Genomic DNA, 10,976 nt, shown 5'->3' with positions numbered 1-10,976 from the left:
AGGTGGGGTGCCTAACAACTTCTCCACCCGTGAACGAACTCTGAACCTAGAATCTCTGTTTCGGAAGTGATTTTTGTTTTTTAGTAATGGTTTCCTTTAATTTCCCTTAAAATTAAAGTGGCGACTCCTCACTTTTTTCACTTCGGTGAGAATCATCCGGCGATCGCAAAGTCCTTGCGACAATTATCCCATAATTAAAGAAATTAGAAATTAAAATTATTAATTGTATCATGCTTAAGTAAGCATGATGATGTCATAAAACTTTTATTTCAATTTTCTTTTATTTTCTTTTTCTTTTCTTTCCATAACCTCTTCACTTTAAATCTAATTTTCATAAATTTAATTTTCAATATATTAATGGACATTTAGGCCATGAGTCACCTCTAAGGGTGAATTGACTGAATTGCCCCTTGCCGGTCTGATTCGTTTTACCAGTAGCACTAGATTGCTCCCGGAACCTTGATTCAATTTTTTGATCTGGTTTTTGATTCTTTTCTGGGGTTTTTATAATATCCTTAATTTCACAATAATTCCTAGGCCTGCGGTGTCACAAGGTTTCATGCGAAATTAGAGTTTTGACTGACCTCGCAGTCACTTTCCGATTAGGTCACTCATCGCTGTAATCTTGGCTCATTTAATCCTTTATCCTTTGTTTTTCTAAATGACTTAATTATGATTCTACGCCTTTGATTTGTCTGGACCGACACCAGTAACCAAAACAGTAAAATGTATAAGACTATGCATATAGGAGTGTTATATAGGAGTGTTACATTGAATTTGAGAGGTTTGGCAATGAGCTTAAAGAAATTATCTTTGAAAGGCTTATGGGTAGTCCTTGGCTTAATTTTTTGTTGGGCTTGCAAGGAGAGATGTAAGGAAGGCAGTGCCAGCTTGGAAGACGAGAAGCAAAGCGAACTGAAAGGCATCAACAGATTTAGCATCTTTTGGCTTGTTGAATATAAGAAGCAGAAGTGGGTCGAAAATATGTCCATTTGGGCTTCAACCTTGGAAACAATGAGCCACAAATGAATCTCTCAAAGAGTGAATTTTAGGAGAAAGGAGGAAGAAGAAGAAGAAGGCATCTGCAACACGTATAAAACTACCAGTGCATTTTGCAAGATATAAAGTTGATACATGTAAAGTTTCTTGTACAAAAAAACCAAAGCATCCCATCATATCAGCTCATTTAAGGATTACTGTAGCATCTCAACTGTCCTACTTGACAAGCGACAGATGAGACAAGAGACATCTAAGATTAACAGCTGGTGTTGTGGACAGCTTTAAGAATAACTGCTCTAATCTTCAATTTGATAATGGAGGTGGTGGTGGGGGTGCACTGGGTGGGGGAGGTGGTTGCATCATCATTTGTTGCATTGGGGGTCCGCCAGCCAACTGCTGTGGAGGTGGTGGCTGCCGCCACAACTGTGGTTGGACTCCCATTCCCATTTGCTGTGGGGGAGGCCTTGGGAGGACTGGAGCTGCCTGGATTGGGGGTGGTGGCATGTTTGGAGGTGGTGGCCTGAACTGCATTGGAGGTGGAGGCATAACTGGCAGCGACATTGTTTGACCTGGCTGCGGGGGCTGACCCTGCCAAGCTGGTTGTCCTCCAGCTACCTGCATTGGTGGGAAAGCTGCATTTGGTGGGGGTGGTGGTCGGAGTGCTGAAATTGGGGCTGGAGCAACAACGCCATTTGCAAATGGGCGTGGAGGTGCACCAACTGCACCATTGGCCTGAGGCATGCTTGGAGGCCCACTGGCAAACAAAGTGTGGGGCCTGCTCTTTTGGGAACTTGGATTGCTTGCAGCCAGAACTCTCTCTGCATATAATAGCAGTAATTAAACCACTTCTATTACAAAAGGATCAGTCCATCATAAACTATTGTAGTCTACTGGAAAAGGGCCTCATCATGGAAAGAGGCAATAACACACTTAAAAAGAATATATTGGAGGAGTAAGTCACCATACAGAAAGCCTCACCTGCTGGGGTACCATGGCGCTCTCCTTTAGTGTCTTTCTTATACGCATATGAAACTGTTATCTGACGGTTGCAAAGATATTGACCATTCATTGCCTGTTTCCAGAAAGTTACACACACTTTAAAATAAGTAAATTAAGCCACAGTGCTCACACAATGTACTAGGATTTGCAAAGGTATTGACTATCTGACCATTTCAGTCAGTACACTAAAGATATTTTAGACCTAACAAAGTCTTTCAATTTCCCCAAATTTAATATTGAATTTAATGGTGATATCTCCACAAGCCAAACATAATCAAAAAAAATTTATGGAGGTTTGTTTTAGTTCAGTCCATAAGGAGAAAAGAATAGAAGAGGAAACAATTAGTAGCCTTTTTCTAAGAAAAAATACTTTTATTTTATAAAACTAACCAAATAATGCAGCAAACCATTTTTCTAGATTCTTTAACCCACTTATAATATTTCTCAGGTTACCTCAATTGCTGCATCAGATGCCTCAAAAGAATCATAGCTGATGAAACCAAATCCACGAGAATTTCCAGTATCAGGATCTCTCATTATCTGAAAATACATTAAGTACTAATTATCAGAATACAAAAGCAAATAAGCATCAACATTTTCACAAAATTGAAAATAATAATAATCAGAAATAAAGTTGTTATCAACAACAAGCGTACATTAAGGAAACAACACTTGATGATTTGTGGATAAATTTTTTTTTTTTTAAAAAAGACAAATTATTTAGATGTTTGGACCTGCAACTTATGCTACTCACAAGATAAGCTTGAAAATAGAAGATTCCTCATTACATGGGTAAAATCCATACTCAGTACTATCATCACACATAGGTTCTCCTAACAGTCCATTAAATCACAATAATTACACTTTTTGCATTCTAGTGACATGAAAAAAAAATTAAACATAAGAACCAATTTAAAAATTTTTTAAAAAGAACAGTTCTCCATCTGCCTCAAAAGGAGTAGAAAGATGCATCAAAGCTTAAGGCATTATCATGTAATTTAAGAATCAGAAAACTTTCTCACATTGTTATTCATAAAACAAGCATATGTAGAACATGGGATTGTGAACCTAGCAACAGAGAATACTATACTAGGAGAAAATAATGGCTCATTCAGGATAAAGATTAGATAGGTGCTAACTGCTAACTTGAATCCATTTTGTGAAGTTTGATTGATACAAACCAGCTAATTAATGTCTCCGCTTTAACTATCCAACAGCCAAAAGATTCCTATGGACCATAGTAACATTCTCATTTTTGGCAGGTGCCTATAAGTACTGATGTAACACAACATCAGATTCAACTGACAGAAAGTTCAGACGAATGACCTTGGGATTTGTAACTATAACTCCAAAAGCACTGAAAGTATCATGCAGAAGTTTCTCATCAACATCCTGCAAAAGATAAAAAATATTAGATCCAAAATCAACAGTAATAAACATATGCAGACAGAAAACATGCCCATTTTTTGACCCCAAAAAAAAAAAAAAACTTACAGGGTCAAGGTTTCCGATGAAAAGGTTCGCTCCTACATCCAAGCTCTTCTTATCTTGCGATGCCTGAAGGCCAAAAAGTAAAGAAAATGAAAACCAGAGTACCCTAGCATAGTTAAGGGAACCAATATAACCAATAGAGAAATCATAAAATCCTATGTGAAAATCTAAAACTTTTGGACCTTATTTACACGTATTGGCTTCCCATAAAGCTTAATCATATTCAAAACCTTAATTGCCTGCACAGACATCAAAGGAAGCAAAAGGCAATTAAGAGGAAAGAACTAAAAAATGCAGCAACAATCTAAAACATACAATTGAACCATACCCATTAACAGAAAACAAATTAAAAATTAAAAAAAAAAAAGAGTAAAGCAAGTGCCCACTGAGTAGAGACTTTAGATTTACATAGTCAGCATCTTCTTCGCTACGGAATTCCACAAATCCATATCCTTGATGAAGATTGGTTACTCTATCCTTTGGAACGTACACGTTAACTACGATATGAACACAGATTATAGAGAGGTTAACTGAGGAAAAAAAATCAAATTAAAAAAAAAAAAAGACAAATAAAAAATGGGAAAAAACCCATACCAACAGGGCCTGCTTGAACAAATAACTCCCAGAGCAATTCTTCAGTCACCTGAGGATCAAGATTGCCGACGTAAGCGGTGGCGTCTTGATTCCTCTCAGCCGAGTGTTGGCCCAGCAAATTCGCTCCCACACCAGGAGCAATTCGAGTGGTCATTATTATGGCTAGAGAAAGCAGGAAAGATGGTCGGGCCAGTAAGCGATTAGCGGCGTCGGCTACAGGGTAGTCACCGCGGTGGTTCGCAGCGAGGAGGGTGGTTTGTTTAAAACACCCCTAACCAGTAAGGTTGAGAAGGATACATATATGGATTCTGAACCAACATTTAGGCCCTGATTAATTCAAATGGAGGCCCATTCAGGCCCAATAAACCTATAAATAAATTTTAATTTTAATTAACAAATCTAATAAGAGCTAATGACGTTGCAAATTTTGTAATTTAATCTAATAAATTTGATTCCTAAATTACTAATTTTGCTTTAATTCTATATAATTGGATTCACTTGAAAAGCGAATATGAATATAATTTATGAAATTTAAATAAGTGAATTCATTCGGCATCATTTAAAGAGGTAAAAATATTAAATCACTCATATCAAATATTTAACGAGTAACTCTACTTAAGTTTTAAAAACCATCAAATATAAAATTTTCCTCTCATTAAATGTTTTTACATGATATCTTTGCACTCCTTGTAAGTTAACATTTCTCTCATTCCTTTTTTTCAAAGCTAGTCTACTAATAATATTTAATTTAAATATTTTAATTTTAATAAATAAATTATATTTAATATTATTTTATAAATATATATATAACAATAAAATATAAAAAATTTATGTTTTTTTCTTAAAATAAAAATCTATAATTTAATTTATACGGTTAGAATTCTATTAAAAATATCAAAATATTCTTATTTTTATTTTTAATATGAACACAACTTAATTCTTAAGATTTTATTTTTTTAATAATTTAATTTTTAAAATTTTATTTTATTAATAATTTAGTCCTTTCATTTTTAAATTGTAGGTCCATTAAATTAAAAATTTTAAATTTAAATTATTAAAACATTGATTAATTACTTTAAGAACCTCAAAAATTTTGACTAATTACAAAATCATCTATATATTTTACAAATTAATTCTTAAATATTATAACTTTTACAAATAAGCCTTTATAATTTTGTAAAATTCTACTTATGTCACTATTATTTTAATCATGTATAATCAATTATATATATATATATATATATATATATATATCAATTTATAATATTTTCATAAATTATATTACATTGTTATATATAAAAAAGGAAAAAAAATAAATATGAATGCAAATTGGTATTAAAATAACACTTAAAAAACTAAATTATTTTCAAATTAAAAATAAAATTAAAAACATTTTGATATTTTACTAAATTTAACGGTGGATTGATTGTGATTTTAACGGCAGTGACTAACTTATAGATTTATTAAAATATCAAGAATTAAATTTAAAATTACAGAGACTAATTTGTAAATTTAACAAAATCTAAGATATTAAATTGCCAATAAAATAAAATTTCAGTGACTAAATTATTTTCATATTGAAATAGAATTAAGGGTATTTTGATCATTTTGCTTGAACTAACAGTAACTTAATTAAAACTTTAATGGTAGGAACTAATTTGTAGATTTTATCAAATCTCAGAGACTAAATTACTTATTTTTGAAAATATAGAGATTAAGTTTTAGTTTTGTTAAATCTCAGGAGCTAAACTGTAGTTTATCCAAAATTATAATTTTGAAACCCCTAAAAAAACAACAGTAGTTCTTAATTTTGGAAGTATAATTCAAAATATTAAGACGCTAGAGATGAAACAGCTAATAACATGCACTACTGTTAGTGCGTGAAAAAAAAAACAGACTCATCTGTGATTTGGTAAACTGTACAGCTCTTATAATCATCAAAATATAGCATCAAAGTGCAGTAGATCATCATCATCAAAGATACCTTCCCTAACCCAGACAGTGTAATCTATCATATTAAATATTCAGAGAATGCGTAAGTTAAAAAGAAGGAAGAAATTAGATTGTGCTTGAAAGTATTTAAGATACAGGACAACTGGAAAGCAATGATTTAGGTAGGAGATGATTTGAACCTAGAAAGAGTACAACAAGAAGAAGAAACCATGCATATTTTTTACAGAGTTCCCTGCAGCGTATAGCGGAGGAAAAAAAAGAAGAATAACTATATGGATGGATGGTAGATGAATTAAATCCTGGAAGGGATTAGAGGGGTGTTGTTCTGCAAGTAAGCACAGGCTGCTGCTACTCCACTTCCCAGCTGAACTGGGTAACCCACGTCCTTGAGTATCATCTCCACTCCAGCCAGACAACCCAAAAGTTGTAACTGAAAATACAAGCACAAATCGAAGTCAGAAATTGCAACCCTTGAAACAATTTGCTCCTAGAGTTTTGTAATTTCAATGCTTTTATACTTGAAACGAAAGTCCTTCAGGAGAAAATATTACTGAACGCTAACAAACCATAGTGCATAACCTCAACAAAATATCTGGTTATGATTCAGGATCTAATAGGAAGAACATAACTCGGTCTCACACTAATTTCTAACAAGTTTCTGTGACTACATCAGGAATTTCTAAAGGAAAGAAGGTGTCAGGGATTGAAATTCTTATCTTTACCAAATTAGCAATCATTATATTACAAAAGCTGAAAGTTGCAGTAATTGACCAAATCTGATAGAAGCTAAAGCTGGCTCAATACAGTAATGATCAGATGTTAGAAGATACTCAGGAAAGCACAATAGTATGATTAGGCAATTCATACGTACGTGCAGGAGCATTATACAGTTTGAACATAGGGTTTTTAAGACCTCGGATCACAATTGAGCCCTAGTTTTGTCATACAACACTAAGGAATATATTATAGTTTTTTAATTTCATTAAATGCAAACTTTTTTTTTTTTGACCTATTTAACTACTATCAATAGAACATTCAGCAGTGCACGTTCCTTAACATATCAAAAAATTAAATGCTTCGACTCTGATTATGTTTTCTTTCTTACGTGTTGATGTTAGATTGAGGACCAGAGTCCAGACTATGAAACCATAATGCATAATATCAAAGTAAATGCTTCTCCAGAATTCTAAGATAAATGAAAAAAAAAAAGTCACATTCTAAATACTGAATTGCAATATGTAAATAACCAATTAAAGTATATGAGAAATGAAGATTACCTCATTCAGGTTGCCAAGATGCCCTATTCTGAATACCTTCCCTGCAACTTTGTTGAGACCCAAACCTAAGCTTAAATTGTATCTTTTCCATCCTCTCCTAACAATTTCTGAACTATCAATGTATGGAGGAACAAGGACAGCGGTCACTGTGTCGCTAAACCATTCCTCCTTTTGGGTGCAGTTCTTCAAGCCCCATGCCTCCACAGCAAGTCTACATTATAAGGTTTGAGACATGTCATTTGCATCAATCCATAATCCATTTACTCAATAAAGAAAAGGGAAAAGGTTTATTTGTATCATTTAGATGAACTTATCAATGCTAGAAGGAAAAAGGACTCACCTTGTTGCTTTGCCCAGACGAGCATGCCTTGCAATCACATTGTCAAGTCCTTCCTCAAAAATGAGATCCAGACCTGCTCTAAGTCCATAAAGCAATTGGATGGATGGGGTGTATGGCCAAAATGTTCCAAGTTTGTAAAACTTCAGGTAGTCATTCCAGTCAAAGAACACCCGAACTGATTTTGCAGTTTTAGTTGCTTCAAGAGCTTTGGGACCTGCACACACAATTCCTATACCAGTGGGAAGGGAAAGTGCCTTCTGAGAGCCAGTTAAAGCGACATCTACCCCCCATTCATCCATACGGAAGTCAAGAGCGCATATGGAGGACACTCCATCAACAAGAAAGAGAGCTGGATGCCTGTAGTCATCTGAGAATCATTAAAATAAACATGAGATCACCTATTGTCTACTATCCAAACCCAAGTTAAATGAGGCATTGGAACTGAGAACAACAGGGTTGTTAATTGAAAAAAAAAAATGAAACTAGCATACCTCAAAAGTTACAAAATGAAACAGAAGATTTAGGTAAGTCTACATACATTGTGAACTTACGCATAAAAACCAACCGAATAACCTGAAAATGACTATGAGAGATGATAAGTGCAAAATGATATACAGTTAATCTGGCCTCAGATGCGTAAGAATTATCTGAGCAAGCTATATAGTTTTCATAATGCAAGGACAATTAACATATCTGTGGTTTCATATGATGAGGAACATCAACTGAAAATCATTTGAACATATACTTACCAAGTATACTTCTCACTTTTGCCAAATTGTTGGTAACTCCAGTTGCTGTCTCATTGTGAACAACGCAAACAGCCTTAATAGTGTGTGCAGTGTCTGCTGCCAGTTTCGATGCCAGAATGTCAAGGTTGGCACCTTGACCCCACTCACTTTCAACGACATCAACGTTGAAGCCAAGTCGCTGTTGCTGATCGATCCAGAGCAAACTGAATTGTCCAATCAGGAAAGATACAATCCGATCTCCAGGAGACAATGTGTTGGTAAGTGCACTCTCCCATGCACCAGTACCTGAACCAAAACAAAAATATCAACTAACATATTAAATTGATGTAGTCAAAATAGCTGAGACTTTCCACATTTAGATCGCCAACATATATGAAATTATGATCAAAATCACGCAGCAGAAGAATCCATTAAAAGTTTCAATAGCTTAATGCTTTGTTTCAGATGAGTTCAACCTTTCTATAAATGAATACAACACCTGTCGTTGGGATAAGAAATGGAGTTCCTGTAGTAGTCTTGAAAATCTCTTTGACATCCTCAAGAAGAGTCTTTGTCAAAGCAGGAACAGCTGGAGAACGGTAATCCTCATTGTTCCTATTCATTGCTCGAATAACTGGTTCCGGAATATTAACAGGCCCCGGAACAAACAGATGGTTCCTTCCTGGTCCATAGACATAGTCCATCTTTCCCTTCAAAAAAATTGACCAACAAGCTGATTCCCAATGGATTGCTGATGCTTTGCAACGTCAAAACACCTTCACTAGAAAATTCCAGCAGGGAATCAGTCTTAATCCTCTGAACTTTTAGTCGTATATACATTAAAAACATCTGATTATAGTAAAAAAATTAGGAAAATCTCATTTGCATAACTACATCAGTATGCAAAAACAGTAACTGCTTAGCAAATCGAGCTCAATTTCATTCATCACTTCTTCATTTATTAAAAAGTAATCATGAACAAAAGGGCAGCCAATTTCATTATCAAACCCTTAATCAAAAAGTAAGTGGATTTTCATTTTGTTGTTTTTGGATCTATAAAAGCATATACACTGTAAATTTGAAACATCAAGCTCATAATAAAATAATATTTTTTTTCACAGCAAGAAAATAGCAAGCAAAAATGGTAGCATATCAATTGGTAATCAAGAACCACATAACTATAGTAAAAATATGAAAGAAAAGGTCAACATATTCATGTTCAAGCAATAAATTATCTTAGTAAGGAATTGAAGCATTTTGATGACAATTGTAATTCTTTTGTAGATATTATTAAGAAAGTGGCAAACAATCAAAAAAAGAGCATAATTCTTTTGTAGATATGAAGAGAAGAGAGAGTGTTACAAGTGGTGAAGATTTACCAGTGATTTTGGTGGGTTTCCAAAGATAGCATAGAAGTGGCTCTCTGCCTCTTTTTCCTTTGTGTGTAGGAGAAGCCAAACAGGGAGTTCGGTTTTTTATAAGAGCGCGGGAGAGTTGATCAGTATTCCATGGGCACGTGGCAGATAAGAGTGAACAAATCGGAATCTTGCGGCCAAGATTCAATGACGTGGAAAAATTTCTGGTCGACATCAGCTTGCAATATAATATTGTTACTTATATTATTATTTATTTATTTTCCATATTTGCATCCTTGCTTTTTGGTAAACTTGAATATTACCCTATCTATTTCCTAACTTCATGAAATCCAAGTGAGAGAATTACTGAAATATTAGATTAAATCTAAAGTTTTTGCTTCCTTCACTATAATGATAAAAATTATAACAAGTGATTCGATTAGTCTTTTAACCTTTATGAAAAATATGAGATGTAGAGGTCTACTTTTTTCTCAACTGGTAGGCAAAAATGAAAATACGGGAAAATATAAGTAAAGAAATGAAGGATTTATTTGAAAGCGAAAATAATAAAAGTAATTGACCTTATTTTGTCAAAGCATACATGGTGTTTTTGGAAGTGGTAAGTATGAGGTTGAGAAAGCAATGTGAAGGATAATGCGATAAAGGACTTTCCACCACATCCTCTCTTATGGCAATAATTGAGACCACACAACACTTTCATCTTCTTCTGCTTTTTTATGACCTGAATAGAGTTTATTTTTTCCTAATGTTTTGTTTTTATCTCCAGTTTGAGGCAGTGTGGAGTTCCAGAATTCTGAGTTTGGACTTTTTTTATGCCCTTATCGGCTTTGCCTTAGGTTAGAAGTATTATTTTGACATCTTTCAACCAGTGCTAACCACAAGTTCGAATTAGCTGGAAGCACATTAATTACTACTTGTATAAACTAGATATAAAACATTAACAGTTAACGCCATGATCCCCTTTTGACCAAGTACTCTCATTATCGCCGCCCAGCCGATCACCTGTCAAAAGGAAGCAACAGTACAATTTTACTGTAATCTAAGCAAATACAAAAATTCTTAATTCATTCTACAGAAAGTTATCCCCAATGGGTATACGGTTTGAGACTTGAAATAAATAGTTTTGGTAGTCCAGTGAAAAATATACATCTCATAATAAACGAGACATGATCCAAATCTGAACATTCTTTCAGAATTGGAAGCAAAGGAGAAACATGGG

At 34.2% G+C, this 10,976-nt stretch overlaps 2 protein-coding genes across 3 annotated transcripts; both read right to left on the bottom strand.

Moving 5' to 3' along the window:
* Positions 1–1,092: 1,092 nt before the first annotated feature.
* LOC110638622 (uncharacterized) lies at positions 1,093–4,365 on the bottom strand. Its single transcript, XM_021789237.2, has 8 exons — positions 4,084–4,365; positions 3,898–3,986; positions 3,672–3,728; positions 3,493–3,555; positions 3,325–3,390; positions 2,452–2,538; positions 1,978–2,071; positions 1,093–1,817 (listed from the first exon to the last, which is right to left on the bottom strand). The coding sequence occupies exons 1-8, from the start codon at positions 4,235–4,237 to the stop codon at positions 1,303–1,305; spliced, it is 1,125 nt and encodes a 374-aa protein (XP_021644929.1). The 5' UTR covers positions 4,238–4,365; the 3' UTR covers positions 1,093–1,302.
* Positions 4,366–6,123: 1,758 nt separating this feature from the next.
* On the bottom strand, positions 6,124–9,887 carry LOC110638614 (serine--glyoxylate aminotransferase). Of its 2 annotated transcripts, none has more exons than XM_058152895.1 (6): positions 9,761–9,887; positions 8,881–9,157; positions 8,403–8,687; positions 7,654–8,020; positions 7,314–7,524; positions 6,124–6,466 (listed from the first exon to the last, which is right to left on the bottom strand). In XM_058152895.1, exons 2-6 carry the CDS (start codon positions 9,083–9,085, stop codon positions 6,329–6,331), a joined length of 1,206 nt encoding a protein of 401 aa, XP_058008878.1. In that variant the 5' UTR covers positions 9,086–9,157; positions 9,761–9,887; the 3' UTR covers positions 6,124–6,328. The 2 variants fall into 2 exon arrangements, with proteins under 2 accessions (XP_058008878.1, XP_021644919.2); XM_021789227.2 differs by having other exon boundaries at positions 8,881–9,162; positions 9,761–9,882.
* Positions 9,888–10,976: the final 1,089 nt, after the last annotated feature.

Source organism: Hevea brasiliensis, chromosome 9 (genome assembly GCF_030052815.1).
Source record: "Hevea brasiliensis isolate MT/VB/25A 57/8 chromosome 9, ASM3005281v1, whole genome shotgun sequence".
Taxonomy (NCBI): Eukaryota; Viridiplantae; Streptophyta; class Magnoliopsida; order Malpighiales; family Euphorbiaceae; genus Hevea; species Hevea brasiliensis.
Note: the sequence above shows the minus strand (reverse complement) of the source record. Positions and strands in the feature narration are given on the sequence as shown.

What these genes read in the sequence shown, in the direction of transcription:
- LOC110638622 (XM_021789237.2), bottom strand. Translation starts at nt 4,237, where the DNA reads ATGACCACTCGAATTGCTCCTGGTGTGGGAGCGAATTTGCTGGGCCAA. An exon ending in TGTTCAAGCAGGCCCTGTTG is followed by an intron (nt 3,987 to 4,083) that starts GTATGGGTTTTT and finishes TTCATATCGTAG; the next exon opens with TTAACGTGTACGTTCCAAAG. An exon ending in CATCTGATGCAGCAATTGAG is followed by an intron (nt 2,072 to 2,451) that starts GTAACCTGAGAA and finishes TTCTGGAAACAG; the next exon opens with GCAATGAATGGTCAATATCT.
- LOC110638614 (XM_058152895.1), bottom strand. Translation starts at nt 9,085, where the DNA reads ATGGACTATGTCTATGGACCAGGAAGGAACCATCTGTTTGTTCCGGGG. An exon ending in AAAAGTGAGAAGTATACTTG is followed by an intron (nt 8,021 to 8,402) that starts GTAAGTATATGT and finishes AATGATTCTCAG; the next exon opens with ATGACTACAGGCATCCAGCT. An exon ending in CGTCTGGGCAAAGCAACAAG is followed by an intron (nt 7,525 to 7,653) that starts GTGAGTCCTTTT and finishes CTTATAATGTAG; the next exon opens with ACTTGCTGTGGAGGCATGGG.